The sequence below is a fragment of the Oreochromis niloticus genome, linkage group LG23 (genome assembly GCF_001858045.2).
Source record: "Oreochromis niloticus isolate F11D_XX linkage group LG23, O_niloticus_UMD_NMBU, whole genome shotgun sequence".
NCBI classification, from domain to species: domain Eukaryota; kingdom Metazoa; phylum Chordata; class Actinopteri; order Cichliformes; family Cichlidae; genus Oreochromis; species Oreochromis niloticus.
This window is the reverse complement of record NC_031986.2, coordinates 12,943,384-12,971,046: the sequence shown is the minus strand read 5'-3', so window position 1 is coordinate 12,971,046 and position 27,663 is coordinate 12,943,384. Positions and strand designations below refer to the sequence as shown.

The 27,663-nt window shown below is 39.6% G+C and overlaps 2 protein-coding genes across 2 annotated transcripts; one reads left to right on the top strand and one right to left on the bottom strand.

Moving 5' to 3' along the window:
- The first annotated feature begins 576 nt into the window (after positions 1–576).
- On the top strand, positions 577–13,436 carry LOC100704728 (interferon-induced protein 44-like). The gene is made up of 9 exons (XM_019352215.2): positions 577–711; positions 826–873; positions 1,328–1,348; positions 1,469–1,502; positions 9,490–9,685; positions 9,931–10,083; positions 11,922–12,093; positions 12,193–12,293; positions 12,498–13,436. The coding sequence occupies exons 2-9, from the start codon at positions 837–839 to the stop codon at positions 12,699–12,701; spliced, it is 918 nt and encodes a 305-aa protein (XP_019207760.1). The 5' UTR covers positions 577–711; positions 826–836; the 3' UTR covers positions 12,702–13,436.
- A 6,517-nt stretch (positions 13,437–19,953) lies between these two features.
- On the bottom strand, positions 19,954–25,008 carry LOC102079673 (gap junction alpha-3 protein). The gene is made up of 12 exons (XM_025903231.1): positions 24,982–25,008; positions 24,778–24,858; positions 24,379–24,463; positions 24,119–24,297; positions 23,434–23,442; positions 23,247–23,327; positions 22,809–23,121; positions 22,341–22,513; positions 22,084–22,155; positions 21,679–21,756; positions 21,127–21,312; positions 19,954–20,272 (listed from the first exon to the last, which is right to left on the bottom strand). The coding sequence occupies exons 3-12, from the start codon at positions 24,446–24,448 to the stop codon at positions 20,138–20,140; spliced, it is 1,296 nt and encodes a 431-aa protein (XP_025759016.1). The 5' UTR covers positions 24,449–24,463; positions 24,778–24,858; positions 24,982–25,008; the 3' UTR covers positions 19,954–20,137.
- Positions 25,009–27,663: the final 2,655 nt, after the last annotated feature.

Sequence of the window (27,663 nt, the reverse complement as noted above, 5' to 3'; positions counted from 1 at the left end):
AAAGGTTGCCGCTACACCCATATTTATCTGATCTTCTTTATACATACTCACCCCATCATACGGTCCGCTCTTCTTCAGCTTCCCTTCTGTCTGTTCCACCTGCTCGCCAGACTACCATGGGACTCAGAGCCTTTAGCTGTTCTGACCCGAGACTTTGGAATGCACTTCCACCAGATCTACAGACTACAAACTCTCTCTCTCTACTTTTAAACCCGTCTATTCAGAATTACATACCCTTCATCATGATTCCGTTTTTGTCTGTTTTTACCTTGGTTAGCTTTTATACTTTAATACTTGTTTTTTTGTTTTTCATTTACCTCTTTTGTTTTGATTTTGTTGTATTAATGTAAAGTGACCTTCTCGGGTCTATAAAGGCGAATCTAATTAAAATGCTGTTGTTATTATTATTATTATTATCATTATTATTATTATTATTATTACCTTAATGACACGTGTTGTCATAGGAAGGTGGGGTACACCCTGCATTCAGGTCTTCCATTCCTCCCTGCTGCACACAGATCATGATAGACACATACAAACAAAGAAGCGATAACCGACTAGTTTGAACAAGTTAGGGGGAAATTCCTACAACTCACATGTCCTAACTGAAAACTGAAAGCATGTTTATATAAAAAAAGAGTCATACTCAGTCTACATCAGTGGAGGTAAAATCAGAGAACCACTACCTTTACGGCACAATTGGATATTCAGGTATGCTAACTTTGTGTTATCATTTCAATACAGTAGGAAAAACAATGCTTAAATGCAATTGGTATATTGTCCAATATCATGGAATGTATTCCCAACTACCTGTTTTATTTACAGGTGCAAAAAACATGAGCTTCTTTAGGAAACTTATAAAATCTATTTGGGGTAAGCAGTTTTTTTTATGTAACATGTTTATGGCTTACATATTTGTGATGGTTTGCTTGTTTGTTTGTGCTTTAATAAGTTCAGAAATTTTGTTTTCTTTTTTTAAATTTTGCTCTCAGTGTGTTTTCATGCATGTCAAGCTCTTTCGGCTTTTTCATATAATATTACTCTATACAAATAAAACTTGCTTGACTGAAATACCGAATAGCTTTTTGAGGTGTGTACAGCAAAGCTGCTAAAAAAAGATCCTGGATTCTCATCTTAACTTGAGCTTGATCAGTCGTTGAATTTTGCTAAGTGATTTTATAATGGAAAAAATACCATCAAGTACTTTTGATCTGAACATAGCAAATGGTAACATTTCATTTAACATAAGGAAGTAAAATATACAAGTAACACTGAATATGGAACAGTGTTGCTAATATATTGCTACATTGTCATATTTTAATTGCAGGTACTCCCCCTTCACCTCCTCGTAAGAAATTTAAAATATAATATACATTTCTTTAAACTTTAAGATTAAACGTTGTGTATAATGAATTTAAAACAATTTCCTTCTGTTGTGATTCACACAATTAACATGTTCACTTTACAGTTTTACGGAAAGAAGAAAGGAACATACCATGGACGTGAGTATTACAGGCGTGGTTCATTCTTTGTGTTCAAGAACTTAAATGTGAGTTATGTTTTTAACACGTTTGCCATTTGATGTCAGTGTCAGACCGGATTATATAATGTGTAAATGTATCAGTAGAGAGATTCAAACCTCCAATGTGCAGCTGTCTTGTTGGCAATTAATCAAAGTGCTGACTGTGCAATGAGTGCTGAAATAAAGGTATTAAATTAGGAATTCACAGGATTAGTTATTTTCTGCTGTTGCTTCTCACTTGCCTCTTGGTGTTATACTTCTTATAATCTTTAGAGATCCCCATCACATTTTCCTCTTATGTCTCTGACAATCAGGCCAATGAGTTACATGATACGTCAAAGCAACCTTTTATTTAACAAAATCACATGCCTTGCCTTTCTAGTTTATTTTATATTCCTTGGTTTAGTTAGTTTCCCTCATGTCCAGCAATAAAGCTGTTTTTTAGTTCACTTTTCATCTCCGAGAGTCTGCATTCGGGTTCTACATTCCTGCCTGCCGCACACAGATCATGACAGACACATACAAACAAAGAAGCTATAACAGACTAGTTTGGACAAGTGAGGGGGAAATTCCTGGAAGCCAGATGACCCAAATGAAACTGAAAGCATGCTTATATTAAAAAAACAGTCATACTCAATCTGCATCAGTGGAGGCAACCCCAGAGAACCCCTACCTTTACGGCACAACTCAGGTATGCTAACAATGTGTTATCATTTAAATACTGTAGGAAAAACAGTGATTAAATGGAATTGGCATATAGTCCAATATCCTGGCATATATTCCCAACTACCTGTTTTATTTACAGGTAGTCAGTGGAAAACATAAAATACCCTTAACAAATTCTAATTAACAAAATAAAAGTCTCTTTATTTGTCTCCCTTGGAAGAAATTTGCTTTGGACAGAGGGGTTACAGCACACAGACCCATTGTACTCCTCCATACCATCACAAAACCGATAAATATAAACATAGAATAACAAAAACATTAAAAAGAATGATTAGAGCAGGGGTCTGGAACCTATGGCTTGTGAGCCAGATGTGGCTCTTTTGATGGCTGCACCTGGCTCACAGACAAATCTTTAATAATAAAAAAAAAAAACATTAAAAATATAGAACATTCTCATATATTTCAATCCATTAATTTTCTACCGCTCATGTTCATGGCTGGGGGTGGCTGGAGCCAATCACAGCTGTCCTCCAGGATAACACTAAATTTTTATTGGATTAAACTTCCTGTCTTTTAACCAAGTAGTCAGCTAGCTAATTGCAGAAACCCTTTTATTGAAGAAGATAGCCAAAAGAAAAAAGAGATGAGGAATATCGTACTTTCAGCAGGAATGGACAGGGGAATTCGCCTTTGTGGAGAGAGTGGTTCTGGAGTGTGTATAATATGCAATGATAAAGTTGCATCGATGAAACTGTCAAATATAAAGCGGCACTTCAACACACGCCATACTACTTTTGCATCGAAATATCTTGCGGGGACAGCAGAAAGAAAACATGTCAAGAGCTGCTGTGCAGACTGCAAGCTAGTCAGCAGCAACTCCATGTTTGGACCCAACAAGGTGACTGGAATTCGGCTAGCTTTGCTGATGCTTTAGCAGTTGTAAGAAACGGAAAGCCATTCACAGATGGGGAGTGTGGTAGGACTTGACTTAAGCGGCCAAAGAAGTGCAGGAGACTGATACTGTCCAGTGTAGCAAGTGATTTATTCACCATTTTGTGACCCAAACAATATTTACAAAAACAAATAAGAAACTCAACTCCATAATTAACTCAATTCAAATAAACATAACTGAACTTAAATCAACAGAAATTAAGGTCAAACTGCACACAGCTACACTGACCTGAACCTTTCTCCCCAAACACCTGAGTTCTTCTGCTTAAATAGTCCACTTAACCAAACAATTTCTCCTCTGGATTATTCCATTCAGTAGGTAAGATGAACATTATCATACACAAACCTCTACTGCTACTCTTTACTAGCAACATAAACTCTGTGGTGTAATCAATACATATTACAACAATAAATCTATTTCTCCATAAACCCTCTAAAATCAACTTTATTAAATTACAAGAATTCTTCCCCTTCTGCACTTGGTCTCCTCCTGTGACCTCAGATTAACCCAGAAACTATAAAGCAAGAAGTAAAACTACTTTTCCTCCTTTTGTTTCTGGAAGACAGGTAGGTAAGGTCAGTTTAAACAATACAAATTAACAGTTGAAATAAATAACATGTTAACTTAACAAACTTGTAGTCTTTTCTCTCGCTTTGGATGAGTCAAGTCATTTATCCCAGTTCAGCGTGAGGTATGTTGTTGGTGACACATTACGTGAGGAGTCTTGCTGTTTTGCCCATGAAAGGGACAACAAGAGGGGAGGATTTATTCAAGTCACTAAGCTCACCAAAGAAAAAAATCTACCGATGGATAAACTTATCTCGGTGTGTACTGATGGTGCTCCGTGCACGGTGGGGAAAAACAGAGGATTCATAGCGCTTCTTCGTGAACATGAAAAGAGACCCATCCTAAGGAGGCACTTTTTCTCAGATGTGTGGTGGGAGTTTGGTGAGGTGATGTCGCTGGTCATTCGGGTGGTCGACTTTATTGTTGCCTGCGCTTTAAATGAACGCCAGTTTAAAACACTGCTGGATGAAGTTGGGAATAATTATCCTGGTCTTCTTCTGCACAGCAATGTGTATTGGTTGTCAAGAGGGAAGGTGCTCAGCCATTTCGCCTCTTGCCTGAGCGAAATCCGGACTTATCTTGAAATGAAAAACGTTGAGCATCCTGAGTTAGCTAACACTGAGAGGCTCCTGAAGTTCTGCTATCTCGTGGACATGACTGAACATCTGAACCAGCTCAATGTGAAAATGCAAGGCATTGGAAATACAGTCTTATCCCTTCAACAAGTAGTGTTTGCATTTGAAAACAAGCTAGAACTCTTTGTCAATGACATTGAAACAGGTCGTTTATTACACTTTGAAAAAACCCTGCTCAACATCTTGATCTTCAGCAGCTAGCGGGCTTCATGTCTAATCTCCTGCAGTCATTCAAAGCATGCTTTCTCTTTTTTCATTTTTGTTCTAAGCAGGCCTGGAAGACAGTGAACCGACGGCGCTGACAAAATTACCAAGTACGAAAATCAGGTGGGCTTTACAGAATTATAATTGATTACAATCAGAGACTGATTGGCGGCAAGTCTCTGTCTAAAAATGGATTGTATCGATTCAATCCAGTCAAAAGTATAGAGAACTATTTTCCTAAACAGGAAAACGAAATAAAACGAATGATTGAGCTCATTTTGCTGATGTGGAGCATCTGATGACGTGCGCGGAGGGCTGCAGATCAGCAAAAAATATCATGTGTGAATGCATGGGAGTGAATGTGAGTGGTTGGACCAAGGGGGGAAATAAATAAAAGGTTGACAAACAGGAGAAGTGGAAGACTTAAATCTGGGGATGCTGATTTTGGGGATATTGATGTGTGCTTTGAGAAAATTATTTACTGGGGTTGGATTATGTTATTACATTATAGAATGCTAAATGCTAAGAGGGAAACATTGATGTAACTCAAGTTGCCATTAACTGAGGTAACACATGATTAATAACTGTTCTGTGTGAGTTTATTTTGTGTCATGACACAGACTGGATCATAAAGGGAGAGTATGAAATGTAAAGTACAGGTTTTGTTTCCAGGAAGTTCCAAGGATCCAGACTTTGCATGGAGCAACGAGTTGGAGGAGATTTGACATGATGATTAAATTGATTTTGTTCCTTAAACACAGGTTTTCAGGGCTGGAGCAAAACACCGGAGAGGAGAATTGCTGAGCTGTTCTGAGAAATGAAATGACTAACCTTTTTTCCTTTTGATTTGTTAAGCTTGGGTGAAGCATGTTGAGTTTTTTGCCACATGAGATGTGTCAAAAAAGAGAGGGATTTAAGATTTAATTTGTTTAATGTGAAAGGGGTTTTACTAGGATTTTATAACGATTGGGGTTGTTTGATAATTTAGATATGGTAAAACTGAGGCAGAGATTGTTAATTCTAAAGAAAGGAGTAAAATGAACTGAATTCTGTTTAGAAGATAAATTGCTGGGGTTAAAAAGAAGTTGTACACCAAATTAAAGGGGAAATTGTGGGAATAAAGGATATGCTTTGGGGAAAATAGTGAAGATTTTATGAGTAGAAAATGTGGGATTTCTTTTTGATTTTTAGGATAAGTTGTAACAGTGACATAATGCTAGAATGTTGTTATAAGGTAGGCTTTTTATGAGGATGTTAAAAGTCTCGCTGACTCAAATGAATAATATTGGAGATTATATATGTAGAAATGATTTTTTCATACACATTGCATTTTGGTGCCTTTAACGGAGTTGTGGCTCAGAGAGTCGTCTCTTGAGGGTCATAAACTTTTGGTTAGCGTTATGATTAGCCAATCTACTGTGAGAATGACCTGAGTTATTGAAGGATCGCACACGCTTACAGACATACAGAGTTCATCAACACACAGGACAGTATTGATTTGAGGCCTAGGGCCTGAAATTCCTTTAGCTTTTAACTGAATTTGAGTTGGCCCAATAACAAATGACAGAAAGAGGAACTGAATAGGAGTTTTGCTTGTAACTAAACTGAGTGACATATAAAATATTGAGATAACAGATGCAGCTCTAACTTAGTCCTCTTATATAAAATGCAGTTACAGAATAACAAATGCTTGTTGAAGTAAAAAAAAAAAAAAAAAGAAAAGTTGTTGTTTAAAACAGAAGCAAAGGGAGAAAGCTCATATATTTTGGTTAAGTCTGATAAAGTTTAAGTTAGAAGGAGTCATTACATTAAAAGCAGCAAAATGAAATAAAATGATATATTCAAACAGGTTATCACCCAGAAAATGGGAGTTCAAAATACAGTTAGAGTTCAGTTTTTAGCTATGATGAAGTTTATCTAGGAGCAATTAACTATGTGCTTACACTGAGTGATTAAAGCGGTTGTTTTTTCTTTGATCCTTTTAGTAGAATAAGCCCTTATAATGATTTTATGATGATTTTGCTGGTGAGAGGTGACTTTAGATGAGAGGCACTTGCAGCAGCAGGGACAGTTTTGTGCACAGGATGTTGATGATCAGATAAGGAAAAACAGGAAACGTATGACAGCAGTGCTGTAAGACTGTTAGAAAGCTGTAGATTGAGATGAGTGATGTTTAAGATTATATAGGAATAAAAGTCAAAACCAAATACGTAATTAGGTTCATGTTTTGAGTAACATTAGGGTGAGTAACATTAGGTTTGAATAAAGAAGACAATTGAGGGACATAAGGCAGGGAAGCCGTACTAGGGAGGAAGTGTTCTGTTTCCTTTGCAGGTGGCCAGATTTCCACTAGAGGGGGACCCAGAAGAGGAGCAGAGACCACTTAAGCATGAAGTGTTCTCAAGTGGGAGCGGGCATTTTATTATTAAGACCACCTAGATGACATGGGGTTGTCTGATTTGTTAAGTCACAGGATGCCAAGAGAGGGTCAGAGCTAAGAACAGTGATCCTAAATGTCCATGACGTCAGGGGTGGACAGGGAAACAGTTGAATGGGCCAAGGAGTGACCCAACACACAGTATGGTGACCTCTTGTGGTCAAGAGGTCAAGAGAGGGAGTGTCAGGAATAGAAATATTTTATTGCTATTATTTGCTGCTATTTTATAATCATCATTACCATTTCATGGGATGTTACATTCAGATGCATTCAGATGTTCAAATATATGGGTGTTATATTAGTCTTTATTACAGGTCCAAAGAAGAACCATTTTAAATGGTTCTGTTGAATCTATAATTTAAATGTTATTAATGCTTTTATGATCTCTGTGTAGAGGGCAGAGACAGGAAAATACTCTCTGTGCTAAAATGAGACAGGAAACGAAACGCGTCTGCAGAGCATGTTTTGCAGAAGTGAAACCGAAAGCAGAGTGACTGCAAGCCAAAGAGCAGGGTGTTATGCATGTATCGTTGATTAACACACACTTAGTTAGAGGAATCACTGATAGGGGAAAGTTCAGTTTAAGGTCAACTAAGGATCAGAAAAGCAGATGCAAATTCTGCACGCACAGACAGACAAATAGTGAGAGGTCATGACACGTACGCAGTACACAACATGCACGCGCCCTCGCACGTGTACGCACTCACACACACACCATAACAGATCTATTTTGGTAGGGCAGAAATGCAGAAGTGTGCCGAAGTACTTAGAGGAAGTGCACCCGACAAGCGACAGCGAAGAGGGGAAGCACCGACCCGAAGACAATGTTTTTTAGAGCAATGTTAAAGGTCATGGAACATTTTGTGGTTTGGATTGACGTAAGCTGTACTATTGTCTATTTTTGTAAAAGAGGGGGGGCTTTGTTATTATAAAACCTTGTCTCATGATTGTAAGTTCAGTTCAACACTGATTGGGTTGTTGAACTCACACATGTGTTTATTAAAATGCCGTCTAAATTGCACACGCCTGGATCTGTGGTTTTTATGGATTCTTCTCTCAATATTGAACCCTAACACCCTTCAACAAGTAGTGTTTGCATTTGAAAACAAGCTAGAACTCTTTGTCAATGACATTGAAACAGGTCGTTTATTACACTTTGAAAAAACCCTGCTCAACATCTTGATCTTCAGCAGCTAGCGGGCTTCATGTCTAATCTCCTGCAGTCATTCAAAGCATGCTTTGTAGAATTTCGTGAGCGCACTAGTCTTTTTAAGTTCATCACCCAACCACACGAGTGTGCAGTGAACAGCGCCGACCTGAGTTACATCCCCGATGTCTCCGTCAGAGATTTTGAGCTACAAGCTGCTGACCTGAAGGCCTCAGACATGTGGGTGAATAAGCTCAAGTCACTGAATGAAGATTTGGAAAGACTTGCACGACAGCAAGCAGAGTTGGTGAGCTAACACAAGTGGGGAAAAATGAAAAAACTTCAACCCGCGGACCAGCTGATTGTCAAAACTTGGAATGCACTTCCTGTCACATACCACACGCTGCAGCGTCTGAGTATTGCTGTACTGACAATGTTTGGCTCTACGTATGCATGTGAGCAGTCTTTCTCACATCTAAAGAACATTAAGACCAACCTAGGATCAAGTTTAATGGATGGAAGTCTCAACACCTGCATGAAGCTTAGCCTCACCACATATCAACCGGACTACAAAGAGATTTATTGTACTTTAAAAGTGTTGGTCTTACATAAAATACACTCATTTACTTGTATTTACTTTTAAGCATATTGTATGGCTCTCACAGAATTACATTTTAAAATATGTGGTGTTCATGGCTCTCTCAGCCAAAAAGGTTCCCGACCCCTGGTTTAGAGCAACACATATATCAGTAACCACAAGATTAAAATTGTTAATGAACTAAACAGCAAAAGTTTTTTAGTTTTCTGGACCTGTTCATCTCGTCCTCTGTGTTCATTAATAACCTTAACTGATAAGGAAAGAAATAAATGCTTGTGCCAGTTATGGTTACATAGAAAAATTCTGTACCTTCGCCCCAAGTTTAGTAAAAGATAGTGAGGGGTCTGTTAAAATAGCATCTGCCTGTCTAAGGATGGTCTGTTCTAGTAGTTCTTGAGTGTTTATAGGAGCAGTGGTGCCCATAATTCTCCCTGCTGTCTTATCAAAGTTGAAATCTGAGCTTTTGATTTTACAGTTAAATTACCAAACCAACATGCAATGACATACCTTAAGATAACATCGCACACTCAGGTAGAAAGCCTGAGTTATCAGTGATAACCACCATCATGATGCTAAATTTGTGTGACTCTGGTTTTTAGTATTATCATGCCAGCCAATGCAAACATGACTGTGTCAGTCTGACTTGGTAGTACAGCACTCAAGTGTTTTTTTGCTTATTGTGTTATTTTGTGTGTGTTCATACCACTGTTGTGTAAACTTTATGTGCATACTCAATCCTATTTAATTTTTTTATTGAACAGTGAAAGAGAGCGAGAACTGCAGCTTGTCAGAGATTACAAGCCTCACAAAGATGTTGAGCATCTCAGAATTCTGCTTTATGGACCACCAGGTGCTGGAAAGTCCAGCTTCATCAACTCTGTCGACAGTGTTTTAAGAGGCAAAATCGCAACTCGAGCTTTGGCAGCAGCAGCCTTTGGTGACAGTTTCACCATTGCAGTATGTATGAGGATTTTATCTATTCTTATCATAGTTACTGTTAGAGGGTTACAAAAACACATTTCCTTTGAAGTTTTTTAGGACTACAGGAGAGCACTGCAGCGGTAACTGCTTTGTAGAAATTGAACTAGAAAAGTAGGATAGTAGGTACAACTAGAGTGTAAACTATTCTGCAAATGCCAAACTGTTAAGGGTCTTTAGTATCTGGCACTAATATAACAACACTATAATTTTTTTATTTACAGTACGGGACATATAAAATTCAGAAAGGAAATCCAGACACGTTTTACCCTTTTGTCTTCACTGACACCATGGGGCTTGAGGAAGGCACCGAGGGAGGAATTCATGTGGAAGACATCAAACTTGCTATTAGTGGACATGTAAAAGAAGATTACAGGGTATGATGTCTTCATTCAAATGCTTGTACACAGTCTGTGATAAAGAAACTGTATCATGCAAAAAGGTTTCAGTGATTTTGCTTTTTTTTCCCAGTTCAAACCATCATCTCTCTTGCGTGAATCGGATCCTTTTTTTTTTTTTTTTTTTTTTTTTTTTTAACCTGTCCCGTTTGGTTCTTTTGCCATCAGAATTATTGTCTAAAGGCGAAGAAAGATGCCCAACGGATTTACTTTACCAAATGGACCATCCCAGCCTTGCCGTAATGGTCCATTTGATTCACCTTTTATTGTTTATTTTATTTTCACTTGCTGAATACGGGACAGACTTGACTGGTGGAAAGAAAAGGGGAGAAAGAAAGAGGGAAAGAAAAACAGCTGAGAAGAGGGACGGGGAAAAAGGGCAAAAACCAAAAACCAACAGAATAAGCAGACAAAAAATACATATATCGATCACCTGGATCACCTGTTAAGAAAAAAAGAAAGCAAGCAGAAGAAAACGAGAGTAATAAACAACATCACAATGATATATGGGAATATGACAGTAAATACTAAATATTAAACATTATTGTGCAGCACGTGAGATCGACAGCGCAGTGTGTGCTTTGAGGTAGGAGCCAAAAAGGGTGTAGTTGTGTGTGTGATCACCCGTGTGTGCACCTGTGAGCATGAACGCGCTTGTTTTTAAAAGGTTCCTTCATGTAATGATCTGCTAGAGGGTGTGGGGGGCCACTGCCCCATCCTCCAGGGCATGAAGCAGGTATGGAGGAGATCAAAACTCCAGACATCCAGAGGCCCCCAGAACACAAGAGACCAAGGAAGACCAACAGAGGGGCAGTCGCGCCACTATCCCAGAAAGAGCTGAGGAGAGTCCCAGATGAGGGGTCACTCAGCAGCCGCGGAGCAGAAGCCGGGGGGGCTGCAGTGACGTGCCCGTGAGCTCCGCCGGCAGCCAGCTGTGCCTGAGCGACCGAGCCCCGGGCCGAGAGGCCAAGGGCACCCCATCCCCGAAGTGGCCCGAGCGAGCCCCAGGCTCCATGCCCCGATAAGCAGCCGCCAAGGAGTGAGCCGGTGGGTACCTGGGCGCCCACCCCCGGACACAAAGAACCACCAACGCACCGATGTCTGAGGGCGTCTGCCACTGGCAGGGGAAGTGGTGGGGGAGATGGGCCTCCAAACCTTGGAGGGCCTGAGATGTCCCCAGAGAGGTGGCGTCTGATACCCAACCTGACATATAGACACAGACAAACAGGCACACACAGATACAAACATCTATTCCCACCCTCATGCTCTCATATACAATTACTCAACACTCACCCAACGTGGAGACAGACATAGAGAGACACTGTACACACAATCACACTCCCCAAGCGTACTCTAAGCCCCGGGTCTAGGTACCCTTGCCCCTGGAGGGGGAAACTGCGCCCAGACCCAGGTGGTGTTACCCTTTTCCCTGCGGTGGGGAGAAGCAGACCGCCCCGACTCCGCAGCAGCAGGGAGGCCCCACATTCCAGACCCCAGTCGGACGGCCAACTCCTCCTCCTAGCCCCCCCGCTCCAGCAGGCCGCAGAGAACGGGGGTGTAGGAAGACTCCAAACCTCCCTCCACCCGCTCATATGTAGTGTTGATGTATGTGTGTTCTAAGGTGCATTTAAAACCCAGGAGGGCATGGAGCTACCTGCCAGAGCAGCAGGTAAGCGTATAGCCCCTCCTGCTAGCCCTCAATGTCTACGTGTATTTAAAATTGAGAGGTGGGCAACGACGCCAGGGGTGAATCGGATCCTAACTACAACAGTTCTCCTGTTTTCAGTCATTTTGCTCTTGCGTTTTTTTTTTTCCAGTTCAATCCCAAATGTCCCTTGCCTGAAACGGATCCTAACTACAGAAGCTCCTCCACTTTAGATGACAAAGCCCACATTCTGGTTTTTGTCATTCGTGCTGACTCAGTGAGCATAATTGATGGTGAAACTTGGAGAAAGATGAAAGCTGTCAGAGCAGCAGCTCGTGACAAAGGTGAGAGCAGATGTTGTTCTACGAGCATGTATGATGTAACAATTTCAAATACTAGAAAAACATGAGATAAAATGATTGCATTGGTTTCTGTGTTGGCAGGGATCCCACAAATAGCTGTCATCACTAAAATTGATGAAGCCTGTCCTGAAGTCAAAAAAGACATAAAGAACGCCTACAGGAGCAAGCACTTGAATCAGCTGGTATGTTCAAAGAAGTAACTTTCATGAGTTTGTAGACAGTTTACACATGAATGTAACGTCTGTAATTCAGCTGTACATTTCAGTATATTTGTACAGAAACCTCAACTGGAATCAGTGCAAATAATTCAATAAGTAATTTATAATTACGTCACTAGTGCAACAATACAGTTTCAGTTTTTAAAATGTAATATTGTTTAAACTTAGATGCAAAAAGTGAACGTGAACCTGGGTTTTCCACTGAACTGCATCTTCCTTGTGAAGAACTACCACAAAGAAATCGAGACGGATAACGATGTGGATTCACTGATACTGAGTGTACTGAAAAAGATCATTGACTATGGAGAGGACTACCTGAATGACCAGGATGATCATGACCGGTCACCAATGTGTGAGGGGGAAAGAAAATGAAAATTTTCAGTTAGTTTTCAGGTGATTTGCTTTGCTATCGTTGCAATCACAGTCACACAAAAAGTTAATTTCATCAGAAACTTTAACCTACTGAATTTTATCTTGTTCGTATTTTCTGTAACTTTTTTCTTTCTCAAATTAAATCCAAACAAACTTCAAGTTGATTATTTTATAAAAATCAATACATGTACTTTTTGTTATTTATTGTACATTCAAAATGGTAACTGCAGCAATGATGACAGATATATGCCTGTAACCTGTTGATCAAAAGCTAAAAAGACATACATAACAACATGGATTCACTGATACTGAGTGTACTGAAAAAGATCATTGACTATGGAGAGGACTACCTGAATGACCAGAATGATCCTGACCTGTAATCAGTATGTGAGGGGGATAGAAAATGAAAATGTTCAGTTACTCTTTGGGTGATTTTGCTTTGCCATTTTTACAATTACTGTCACACAAAAAGTTAATTTCATCAGAAAATTTATCGTACTGATTTTTGTCTTGTCTTGAAAATCAATACATAACAAATAAATCATTGTAAGACTGTCATCTGTGAATCAGTGCATTAACACAGTGAATTCTAATTTTGCAAAGGAGAAAAGATCAAAAGCTAAAAAGACACACATGCACAGATGGAGGGTGAATGGAGGTGTGATGATTTTGGTGGTGGTGACTGTGATCTGTTGAGTTGATTTCTTGTTTCCAGAACTGTGATTAAATCTGTTTATTTAAAATAATGGCTGACCAGAGAGTGTGCGTTTATTCCTTCGCTGTAGTTATAATCAGAGATGGGGAGTAACGTGTAATCCGATTATTTTTTCAAGTAACGAGTAAAGTAAGGGATTACTATTGCACAAAAGGTAATTAGATTACTGTTACTTTCCCGTAAGCACGCTACATTACTGCGTTACTAAACCATGATTTTGTTTGCGAGAGAGTCTCATGTCAATGACGTAAGCAAGTGCAAGGTTCATGGCAACAGCTGTGTGCAGATCAACAATATCGAGTGTGGGAGAGAGTACAACCGTGCAGCGTTTAAAGCGTGGAAGTACTGACCTTACATTGAGTTTGATTCCGTAAAAAGTGACAAAAACGTTAGCGTCCGCTGTTGACTGCGTGCGAAGAAAACTTAACTTTAAGAAAACTTTACAGCGAAAAAAAAAAACCCTAAACTTCCGAGCAAGCACAGAGTACGCTGCCACGGGAATGTGAAATTCACAGAGGAACTCCTGGATACTTCCACTGACATGACCGCTGCGGCACACCTGCACCAGGGCAAACCCCCGCCTCCTGTTAAGCAGGTGAAAATAGAGCAACAGGACCGCTGAGTCTTTGATTTTATTTATTTTCTGCTGTGTTTTACTTGCATCTATTTGAAATAAACTATTTTATTTTATATGCTGGAATCTGCAGAAAATACGTTTAAATGTTAAACAAATTTCTTCCAGTCAGAGAATGTTGCATATAATTTAATTTTTGCTCGATGCATGAAGTAAAAAAAGTTAAAACTAATAAAACAACTTTTAAAAAGAGACTTTTTCATTTGATTACATTTTATATGATGGATTATGCATAAAAAGTAGAATTGGGCTGAAAGATCCCCCCCCACCTCCCCCCCAACGCCTTTGAAGCTTGCTCCCTGTCCAATGCAGACGGAGGATCGGCTAGACCACCGCAGAGATGTTGCTGGACTGTATGCTACTGTCTACACTGGCTCATTCTCATACCCCATACCAATGATGGGAATTCCTGCTCTTTTTACAGAACCAGCTCTTTCGGCTCAGCTCACTAAAAAGAGCCGGCTCTTTCGGCTCCCAACTGGCTCTTCAGGTTGTTTTGTTGCATTAATTAATTTATTATAAACAACAACAATATACAATTATGCACAAAAGGATTTATTAATTTTTTAAAAAACGTGTTTTTTATTTATATATTGTTGACATGAAGAGAGAAAGTGCTCTCAATTATGGAGACAGCCAAATGGTTTATTTATGTTTGATGTGTGTTTTACATGTTTGTGGCTGTTAATAAAGTTGGCGCTTTCCAGGGGGTGTGAGCTTAAGGCCAAAGGCTGATGTGTGTTTATTCCTCCCTAACTATCATCGGTGAAGTTTGCCATGCACGTCAGATTTTCCTGCGCATTTTCATATCTCTGCTAACATATATGTTTATATATAAATATATATGGTGGCCCCTAGACAGTGTTGGGGAGTAACGGAATACATGTACCACCGTTACGTATTTAAAATACAAAATATGAGTAACTGTATTCCGTTACAGTTACCTTTTAAAAAGGTGGTATTCAGAATACAGTTACTTTGTTGAAATAAAGGGATTACACGGCGGTATTTTCCTGTTTCATATGTTCGGCTATGCCCTCTCTATTTTTGGTTTCCACACCCCAAACAAAACACACATTAAGAGGCTCTAATGCCTGTGTCTCAATCTCGCGGCCCATGTCACCCCTACTTGCAGCTCGCATAATGACGTGAAGAAATATTTTAAAAAATTACTCACAAAAATGATTTAATATGAAGGCATTAGGCAGAGTGTTACAGGCATCGCCCTAAAGAATGTAGCATGATGGGCAGTGTAGTCCGTGCTGCAGCGAGAATGGACTACCGTACCCGTTATGGGTCTGTGAGCGAGGGAGGGAGAGAAAGGGAAAGTCCGAGCTGTCACGGAGCAAAAACGGGAGCTGGAAGCATGTAAACATAATAATAACCACTGCAGCCAAGAAGAGTGCCTGATGAGCCCAGTTGTAAGTAAGCTATTAAGACTCGACTGTACACTGTGTTCGTGTTTTCCTCCGAAACAATAAGTTCCGTTGGAGCAGCCTTTCAACGCCTCTCTCTGTCTCTCGCTAGCAAAGTTGACCCAGACAACAAAGTAAAGCTAGTTTTCAGCTACGAGCCCGACACCGACGTATTAGTCAGAGGTCCCTTTACTACGGTTCGGAGCCGCGGACCTGTTTTATATACGCGTGGAATAGTTTTCTATACGAGATCGCTGCAAAAAGTGCAGCCTCACCTAATGTCCACCCTACCGTTACTCGTTTTATATTAAGATTTAAACATCTAGTTTGTATTGGTATGGCGAATAACCTTCAGTAATAGTAACAAATCACACAGCAATAGTACATTCATGTAGTTGTAAAAGAGCATGATAATATAATAGGTAATCCAAAGTATTCAGAATACCTTACTGTCACTGAGTAACGTAACGGAATACGTTACAAAATACATTTTGGGGCATGGATTCTGTAATCTGTAGTGGAATACATTTTAAAAGTAACCTTTCCAACACTGCCCCTAGAGACAAAGCAGGTACAAACACCAAAACACAAAAAAATCCAAAAAGCACATATAAACTCCAAGAGAACAGCTCTGACACAGCCTTTTTATACATGTTGTGACGACACATGCATGCTTGCATTTTTATCTTCTACATATAAGTTAAAGTCTCCAAACGACAAAAATATTTGACTTCCAAATCGTCCTAACACACTGTGTGCTTTCTGTCACTTTAACACTGTGCTGCAATAAACTAACGCGTTATTATGGAGATATATACACACACTGCAGAGGGTGCTGCTGCTCCTGTTTGTGCTCAGTGGCATGAACAGTTACAGCATATGGGTATTTGCATCTATCTTATATCCTTTAAACATGAAAATATCAGTTTTCCGTCTTGTGTTCCAAAGTAATTGGAATAATGCAGAGACAAAAATAAAACAAGGGAACAAGAGGCCAAGTGTCTGACTTATAAACAGAACTGCTGTTTTCTGAATAATCTCACACAGATAAACATTTGCAGGGAAGGTTTGCAAAACGAACATCACAGATGTTTTTCTTTATCGACTGTATTTCAGTAGAAGCTCGGGTTAAACTGACTTCAGTGCTTATAAAAGGATTTCAATGTAAAAGAAGGTGCAGTGGATCACTTTGCATAGATCTAGATAAAAGTGCAGAAAAGAATACATTTAAAAAAAACAACAACAACAACTAAATAGCACAAATAAGCAAAAACTACAGTGATTATTGGGCAGCTGTTCCTACAATGTTAATCTGGGATAAAGGCACAGATTATTTGTTTGCCTTTGTTTCCTGGTTATTTCTTTGTTATCCAAATGGGAAAAGAGTGCATAAAACTGTCTACAAGCAGCTCATCTATCTCATTGTGCCCCATAGCATAAAATCCATTGGTTGATTGAACAGCGAGCCATCTACTATTCGAAATCAAACCAACCAATGCTGAGATATGTTGCTTGAGACAATCAGAAGGGATTTCCTGACCAGCATCCCACCATTACTTTCTTTATGAAGAGAAATGTAAAAATGAAATAATGCCACACTCACTCACAGACCTCCAAACCTGCTTTTCTTTGTTCCTTCAGCCGTTAAGGGTTTGGCAAAAGTTTTTCTGCACATAAAATTGCTTGACTGTGATTATTATTTAGTTATTTGTATTTATATTATTCTTTAAATATTCCAGCTTTTTCTTGTGAAAATTGTCATGCTCAAATTTTAACTCTAATATTGTTGTGTTCTGTAAATCTTTGATGATAAAATAAACTATTTTACTCTTTTCTCTTGTCTCACCTTTCGTACCTTCACAGCCCACATTCTGGGAATGAAAAGAGTTGGCAAAAGTGCAGATGTGTAAGTAGAAGTGCAAATAGTACTGCTATAAAATACTGTAATTAAATTTTAAGAACTGATTCAACTTCTTTAGTCAAGTAAAAAAAAAAAAACAGGGATCAAAGTGGTTTTAGCAGGTGGGGGGACCCTAAATTAGTTGTAGTGGCTCAGTGTGGAGAACAGAATGAAAACTCACAATAATTTCTATTGAGAGCTCGAGTTGATTTTCTAAGTGTACACAGGCTGTGATCAGCTGACCTGCTGCTCTTTGTGGATTTACACAACTGGATTGAACCAGATGTCTGCAGATGTTTCATGAGTTGTCCTGGCTGGTTTCCATCCTCTACACTGACAGTACACTGTTTATGTCTTTGTTCTAGATGGTTTAAAGCAGGGGTCAGCAACCTTTCTGATGATGAGTGCCATCTAAAATTTCCTCAGAAGTCAATGTGCCATATGACTGCATTAGCAATAAATTTAATAACGCTCTATACTAACAGTAACACATTATATACAACAACTTTATAACATTATATTTGTTCGCAGATGTTGGCAGCTATCAGCGAATAGTTATCAGCTATTTTGAAACAAAAAAAATAAACTTTTTATCCATAACAGCAAATGAACTGCACAACAGAAAATGCAAATGCTATTTATGGTCTCCTCACAACAATGATAAGAAAAATAAACTGGGCCAATATGGCATGTTGGTTAATACAGGGATACACATGTTAATGTGATCTCTGGTCTCCCACTCAGAGACACAGGTCTCCGAGTGTCCAGCATTCAGACGGCTACCTGAGGACACTCATGTGAGAGAAAATCTGCTCACACAGATATGTAGAGTCAAATACTGTCAATAAGGCAATGTTCTGAAGACAGTTAAACTTGTCAGGTAGTGACGTCCAGCAGGTGAAAATGCAAGCTCCATGAACACGCACAGCTGTAGATTCCAGCTGCGTTCATAGTTCTGCAGACTTTGACCCCCACAGAGTCGAGCTTTTCAGTTCAATCAGCTGCATTTCGATGTTGCATTAACTGGCATTAACTCAGCCAGTTAATGCGAGACAAATCCAGCTGCTCATTAAAGCTTTCTGGTTTGATGAGAAAAGAAAACATTGGTCCATACACCTGAAAGTCCTGAAAACACATTGTGAATTCTGTCTCGAGTCTACGGATGTATCCATGTATTTCCGTGGTGCTGATGCTGCGCTGAGCGGCCAGCTCCTGAATCATTTAAAGTGTTGGAATGTGGAAATTTCAACATCGCTTGAAAAAACTGCCAGCTAGCAATGTCCCTATCACCGGTAGGTGAAGTTATTTTTAGCCAATTACAAGTTGAATCTGGTAGTTGGGGTTGTTAGCTAAGATACCGTCATTGAGAAGCGGCACAACTAATGTGTCTATGCGAGCTAATTTGCGATGTGCACTGCTGGCCCGGCCATTTAGTTTTTAATGCACCTTCTCAGATTAATTCACTGCATGTCTATGTCCAGGCCTGGACTGAGACAAAAAAATCGGCCCAGGCATTTTGACTAGAGACCGGCCCACCAGGTATTATAGGGAAAGCCATAAAGCCTTTGAATGAAAACAAACGCTGTTGTGACAGCGATGTACGCTGTCTTGTTGGTATATGTATGATTTCTATACATTTTACATCAGATTAAAACTTTGGTTGTAAGATTCAGATAATTATTTAATAAAAGCGAGACATTTTAAATGATAATAAGAAAGAAAGGTATTTCTTTGTGCCCCCCTTTCCCTGTTAATGCCTTACCTGGCCCCCTGGCATAACTTTGCTAGATCCGCCCCTCCACAGTTACCAGCTGTCAGCTACGTAAAAAAGGATCCTGGTGTTATTTGTCTCTCAGAAACAGTTCATAACTTCCCTTCAACTCATTCATGTCACCTAAAAGGTAAACCTGTTTCTCCATCACCAGTTCAGCTCTGATGATTCAGTAAGGACATCTCCTGGTTTCATCTTCATGTTTCCCTCTCAGTCACCACATATCCAAACCGACATCATGACCAGCAGGTTTTACAGCTGTGGCTCCAGCAAACATCAGCTGATACTAGAAATTAATATTAAATAAATTCTAACAACAGCTGATCAAGCTTAAACGTGCTGCTGTTGTTTAGCGCGACATCCGCTGGTTTCCTCTTTCTGGCGCAAAGTGGGCGATAAACAAACAAGGTCGGCAGCAGTTATGACTGCAGGTCATAACTTCTTACCTGAAGTTCAGTTCACCTGACACTCGGACTGGCGGTCTCTCCTCCTCCTGCCTCCCCTTTCCCTCATCCACCTGCTGACCTCTGTGGAAGCTCCGCCATAGCCACCACCAAATGGAGTTATTTTTACACATCTGCCAGCATCTGGTCAATCCACCACCTTTCATTGTTTATACCGTTACTAAAACAAAAAAAAAAAATCATCGGCCCATTAAAACGAAAAATCACCATGTCCAGCTATGGTCATGCCATCAGTTACCCCAGGGTTCCCTGGTTTAAAGTGTGTATGAAGGTGGGAATGCGTGTGTGACAAAAATGATGTAGAGTACTGACTGCTGCAGCACCACAGTAGATTGATGCCTTTCAAATAGCAAATGACTATTTTTATTGTTTGGTGGGAGAGTTAAAAATATTTATTTTTCAAAATAAAAGAGTTGTTCTAAATATGCTTTAAATTGTTTAAATACTGTTTCACACAAAAGATTAGAAAGAAAAATGAATCATATCAGTTGTATATTTGTGTTCATCTCATGAACACACATGAGGAAAGTCAGTGTGTCACGCTGAGACATTCCACTTCTTTTCAGTATCGTCTTCTTCTTTGTCGTTTGACACCATCTCACAGCACAGGATGCTATTAATCCTGTTCTCCTCGCACTTTTTCTTGAGCTTCTCCATCTTCATCACCGTGCACTAAAGATAAAGAATAACACATGCAAAAATTCATAACTTAACAAATAATAACATTTTTATGTGGATAGATAAATAGATACATTTTCCAGTATTGATCTGCCACCAAAAATAATTAAATAAAGATGGAGAAAATGAATAATGTAATATAATGTAACTGCAAGGCATGTAATGTGAATCAGTCAGGAAATCATTTCTTTAAGTGTGAGTATCTTAGTATCCCCCCAGCTTGCTGCCTGTTTGTTGGAGTTTTTCACGGGGGGCGAGAGGGTTTGTTCCCTATGCCTTCAGTCCAAGACTCTTGTCTGCGCCTATGCTTTGAATGACAGCTCAGAGTACCCGGCCTTCTTGGAGTTCTTGTGTGGGGTGCTTGAGGGTGCTCCACCTGGGGACCCTATCTTCTTAATGAAGGTACTTCAATGCTTATGTGGGAAAAGACAGTGAGACCTGGAGGGTCCTGATTGGAAGGAACTACTTGCCAGATCTGTACCTGAATGGACTGTCTCTGGACTTCTGTGCAAAACACAATTTGTCAATAACAAACACCATGTTCAAATGTAAGGGTGTCAGTAACTGCATGTGGCACTGGGTCACTCTAGGCCACAGGTCGATGATTGAGTTTGTAATCGTACCATCAGATTTGCATATATGTATGTATACATAGATAGATAGATAGATAGATAGATAGATAGATAGATAGATAGATAGATAGATAGATAGATAGATAGATAGATAGATAGATAGATAGATAGATAGATAGATAGATAGATAGATAAAAAAGTGTATAAAAGTATATAAAAGTGTGCTAAGAAAATATCCCGCGCAACATTAAACCACCACTTGAACTGTGAACTCACCATCTCCACCAGGGTCAGCAGGCCTGACAGACAGGCCAGAACTAACATGATGAACATGAACACTGACTTCTCATTTGGTTGGGAGAGAAAACAGTCAACTGTATGTGGACATGGGGACACAGCTACATTGAACATTGGAGGCAGAAATAGACCAAACTTCAAACACTGCCCCACTGCAAATCCCAGCTGGAAAGGAAGCAAAGAGTGAACGAGGCGTTTGTTTTCTGTTCACACACTCAAAGGTTAAGTCCTGTTTTTATAGCCATGTCTGATTATTTATGTGGCTTTCTTTGTTGCGTTATGTGGAACGACACCTTCACAGACACACTGCTCCTAGTAGAGGGAAAGAGATCTTCTTAACACTAAATTTGATCTCTCTATCTGTCATGAAACTACACTTTAACAAAAGACACCAGTATATTACAGCATATGGTCCACAGTCAAAAAACAAACAGAAAAAAAACAAATTTATTTTTATATATTTTTTCATTTACAAATATTTCCCTGATTATTGTCTCTTTGGCATTAATTATTGACTGTGTGTTTTCTCACCTCCAGCAGGACGACAGCTGACAAGAAGCCCAAATATGCCCACAGGCTCTGACGTTTAATCACAGTTCCTGTTTCACTCTGATGGAGAAACAACGGAGACAAGAACCTCACAAATGGAGACAGAGCACACACGAGATACACTGACAGCAAAACAGTCCAACAAAACCATGTTTGTGATGAGACGATTCATTTACCAGACAAATCACGGTGCTTTTACTTTGGATTGAGCTTCATCATGATTCACATTAACTAATGATTCTGTTTAAGAACCTCGTGTTCTCCCGATGCATCCATCAGAATCTGTGTGTGTGTGTGTACACACTTAAGCATAGAAAAACAACACTTGCATGAACAGGATGAACTTGAATGAGGCTTGTAGTAAGTTAAGTCGAGTTTGTTATCTACCTGTTTTTGTGTCACCAGGAGGTGCACCAAGTAGGAGAAGTAAATCAGACCAGGAGCCAAAACAAAAACCACCTGGAGACAGAGCAAAGATTAATGAATGGCACTTGATTCATGTGTAGTAAAAGCTCTTTTTTAAGTAATCACAAGCTTCTCAGACATGGATTAAACCTAGTTCTAACAACTGAGGTATTGACTGAATTTCTCTCTTAGCTGGGCTTAATCCATGAACTCAAAACCCACGGCATGTGTCTGATCACCTGTAGCGTCCAGTACTGATGCACAGAGAAGGGGAAGACAGCATTATAGGCAGCGCTACTGCAGCCCGGCTGATTAGTGTCACAAACAAAGTAGTCGTTGCTCCAAACTGGCTGCACCGCGGCCCCGACAAGAACAATTCGGACCAGCTGCAACACTGGGAGGACTGTTTTACCTGAAAGGACAAGGATTATTACATACGCACATACATGAACAGAAAATAATGATAGTAATGATGTAATAATTGTTCATTCTTCAAAATGTTTACTTCTTTATTTGCATCATATGATTCATTTGCCTTTGTCTTTTGGCCTTTTACATGGCAGACAAAGCTAAACTGCACTGACTTATAACTATTGCTTAGTCTACTGCTCTCTCCTGAGCTCACCATCATGGTCTTTTTAAAGTTAATAGCTGTTTGACAGAACTACTCCTTCATTTTTATGTCTCTTAGTTTTTCTTTACAGTACCCAGGAAACCAGCATGTGAGTGCCACAGGGCCAGCAGCCGACTCAAGACGCTCTCTTCAACCTGTGAACCGGACTGCAGGGTTTCTCCACCGTCTGTCCGCCTCAGCTTGGCTCTCAACATGCAAACGGCCTCCACTACATTCAGAAGGATGGACACGCTGGAGACTGTGAACATAATACGAAGGAATACTGTCTTCTCCCATGCATGGGGAAGGAAACAGTCTACTCTCATAGGACATGGAGACCTCCCACAGCTGAAATCAGTAGATAACTCGAAACCATAGAGGAGCCACTGAGCCGCGCTACATCCAACCTGCAACAAACATCACATTTCATCTGTTTTCATGTTTAAACAAACGAGCAGATCAGAATGAGTGTTTCTTTCATTTGTAGAACAGCCTGTGTAAAAGTATAAATGAGTGTGTATTCGTGCCTCACCTCTACTACAATTACAAACGCCACGCAGGCCCGATATACCGACAAAGTGTGACCTTTGACCTCATCATTCCCCCTCTGCACCTTTAGGACAACAGAACAGTTTCATTCAACTTTTTTATTTTTTCTATATATTTTTTTTCTATTTTAGAATTCAGTTGCATAAGATTTGAGCCAAGCTGTTCCTCACCTGGGTTTCCTGGTTGGTGAGGTGGATCAGGTAGCAGAGGAAAACCAGACCAGGAGCCAAAACGAGAACCAGTTGGAGAGAAATACATAGTGATGTCATTATATACACACTATACATACACAACAGAAGGTTTTAGAGGAAAAGAAGAAACTACAAATTATATGACAAAAAGCTTAGCAGAAAGCAAGAAGACCTCAATTTTAATAATTACTTATCAGCTTGGACATATTTACTCATACTTAAATAAAACCCTGATAACATGTGGGGATTCCATCTGGACAGCTCCAGCCACTTCACATGCCTGAAAGGCATATGTTACACTGTGACACAGAATAAAAGTAGAAAGCTGACAATAAACACAGTCTTGTGGCATCATCACGTCTAACCTACAAGAAGACTCCAGCCTCAGTATGACATGCAGGCCTTGGTCAGGGAGATTTTATGTAACCAGTGTCTCTTTTATCGTGTTGTTGTACCAACAGGAATCTTGGATATTTTCTAAAAAGTGTCAACTTTTAACATATGGACATAGCAGGATGTGAGGAAGTTAAGTCTTCCTGTTATGTTAAGAGTCACTGACAGGAAATGTTATGACAGAAAGAGAATGGAGTAGTGGGCTGACCGACAAAGTATGGAACTCCTTTGACAGCTAAACTATGAGAAGCTCAGTAAGGCTTGTCCTCACCTCTAGCGTCCATAAACGAGGTAAAGACAGAGGTGTGACTGCATCAAAACAGGTCACCTCACAGCCGGGCTGCTGAGTGTTGCACTGAAATTTCCCTTTATCGTTCAACCAGACTGTCTGCACTGCAGCACCCAGTATCACAAATCTGATGAGCAGCAACACCGGCAGCAGATATTTACCTGGAAGAAACGCAGGTGTGACGCTCCATATTAACCCCTGCATGCTGCTGTAAAAAGTAAAAGAAACATGGGAGAATTTACCAATGAGAGTGGCCTGTGCATGCCATTTACACAGCACACTGCTGAGGAATCCCAATTTCTGGCTCGTCATTGTGTGTGTTTTCTTCTGAGAAAGGAAGAAAGAGAAAATATCAGTTAGAGCATCAAGTTGTGGAACAATGTGAAGACAGTGTGTGTCCTTGTCCCCTAATTCCCATCAGCAGCTGTCCTCCTCCTTCCTCTCTGCTGGCACTACATTTCTGCATACGCCCACTTGTAGAGAGTGAATTGGAGTTATCCGTGCTAGTACTAAAGCATAGAAAAACTTTTTTTTCCAGAAAACGCTGCACCACAAGGTACGAAACCTCACATAGAAGCATTTCAAATGACTCTTTGCTCTTTATTAACCACATTAAAGAGTCTGGGAGGATTCAAATTTACCTCAGTTAGTTTGATCTTCGATGTTCTCTTGTGTGAATAAAAAAGTCATCCAAACTTTAGCCACGGATGAAAGAACTGAAGCTGAAGAATGAGCAAAAGATGCTTAAAGTTTAGAAGTTAAAGCATCCATCACAGATACATACACCCAAAGAACAACAACATGAAAATGTTAATGCAAATGAAAAACGGCAACATGCAGCTCACCCAGCTTCTGATTGTTCCTTGCTGAAGTTAAACAGAAAGCTAGGAACAGTTTTGACTCCCTCAGAGGGAGGATAGGAAGGTCCTCCCTCTGAGGAAGCTTTTCCTGACTTCTCAGGAAAAGCTTGACTTCACTATTCCCACCTTTATGACAAGGTTTTGATAAGGAACATGAACTCTTGAACTCATGCTTGTGAATTCATGAAAAGTTGATTTAGGAACTGGCAGTCCACACATATTCTTGAACAGTACATGAGGGATTTTGGTCTTTGGGATGCTCGGCATTCACATCACCCCACTCTTAGGGATTATTATTATTATTCACTTAGACTATTTTTTATTTAGCAAGTCCATTAGAGGGAATATCACCAATTAGGAACTGGAGATTTAATGCATCATTGTATAAAGAACAATATTCCATTCATTATTTCAAAAAGGAGTGGGCAATGTATTTAGATAATAATGACCTGCCAGGAATATCACCACGTGTGCTGTGCAAAGCTGGAAAGGCAGTAATGCAAGGCAAAATAATATCTTGCTGTTCTTATAAGAAAAATAAAGACAAAAACACTAGTGTGTGAGTAAGTAACATTTTATTTGTAGCAAGAGGACCTAAATTTTCCATAACCCTAGGCACATATTTTTCTGGAGCACAAACAAGGACTTCAGTTTTCAGAATCAGAATCAGAATCAGAATCAGAATACTTTATTGATCCCTGGGGGAAATTATTTCTTTGTTACAGTGCTCCATTATACACCAACATTAACAAAACAGACAACACGCTAACTAAGAATAGTACAATATATATATACACATCTATATATATATATATACATAAGTCACACAATAATAAATAGCTGGAAAAGAAACGTGTAGTTGTGGCAGTAACCAGTATGTTAAGCAGATGCATTATACAGGGAGATGGCCACAGGCAGGAATGATTTCCTGTGACGTTCAGTGGTGCTTTTCGGTAATCTCAGTCTTTCACTGAACGTGCTCCTGTGACTGACCAGCATTAAGGCATTAAGTTGAAGAAAGTTGGCAGCCATCCAAGCTCTAATGGAGTCTATGCACCAATGCAAAATCTGTAGCTTGGAAACATCTTGAGGCTTAAAGGAGATATACAACTGAATATCATCTGCATAGCAGTGATAAGAAATGTCCTTAAAAGTGGTATGGTTGAATTATATTCCTTTACTAAAAATGGTAGAGGATGATTTGGCATGCTGGAGAACATTTATATATTTCACAGGAAGAGTTCCCACCATTAAAATGACGATTCTGTCAAAAATCAACTGCTTGTTTTTACTGATCCCTAATAATCCCCCTCTTACTTGGTTTGAATCAATAGACTCCAACATTTTGAATTTTTTATGGAACAATAAACCACGGATCATGGATAAGTCTAAAAACACAGTGGTGGTCTAAAATTACCAAATTTTTATCACTACCTCTTATCCAATAGATATAGCTATACTAAATAGATTCAAATGGATCAAATTAAGCTCACTATACAGCCCATGGCTAGACCTAGGACAAGCACTCTGTAGAAAAATAGAAATCTCTAATCTGGCTTTCATAAACTTTAGTGTTAAGCATCATAACTGCTTTAAAAGCCTTTACGCAAACACCTCTCAACTGACAGCCTGGTGGGAACATTTAAAAACAACTAACTAACAGCTAACACCCATTTGGAACAGTCCAGATATCTGTCAAAAAAAAAAGAAAATGCTAAATTCTCTGTCAAGGCACAAAAAGAGGTTAAAAACTCTAGAAAATGTTATTTGTTATCCCTGTTGGACAACATCTCCCACCCCATGCATGAGACTGTGACAGCACTGAGCAGCTCCTTCAGTGGGAGACTGCGGCACCCACGATGTGTGTCGGAGAGATTTCGCAGGTCTTTCCTCCCCACTGCTGTCAGACTCTACAACAAAGACTTTTGCAGCTGATCAAACACACAAACCCACACATGTGCAATAAGACTGCTATATGTGCAATTCTTCTTCTGACGAAGTTGTATTTTTGTATTTTCCTACTCAGTTGTATATAGTATTTGTATTTCTATTTTATTCTATTGTATATAGTATTTTATTTTATTTTATTGTATTTTATTGCATTCCAGTGTTTTCTAATTTCTGCTACACAACTTTGCACTTTTGCTGTAACAAAACAAATTTCCCACCTGTGGGACTAATAAAGGTCATCTTATCTTATCTTATCTTATCTTATCTTATCTTATCTTATTTAAGATTGAAAATTCATTTTATTTCAGGAACTTGTATCAAAATATAACAGTATGTTTTTTGAATATCAGCAATCGAAATCTATCATACAAGAACTTAATCCAAGTCAATTGAAATACCCAGTTGGGAGGGCTGCGGCTGCTGTTTTGGGGCATCTGTGTGGCTGCCTTGATTGGTGGTGGTGGGGGGGCTGGGGCCAGCACTGTGTAATGATCTTGGAATGTGGGGTTTGGGAGGCCTGAGGTGCTGGGTGTCTGGCCTCTTCTGCACAGATCTGGGTGAACATTGGTCTGGGTGAAATTTTAGTGAACACTTAACACTCCACCAGTTAGTTTACACATTATCACACTGTTGTTTGTCACATGGAATGTAAGTGGAGTTGGTCCCAGGGAAAAGAGGCTTAAAATTACTTATCGGGTAAATGACTTACCCCTCCCT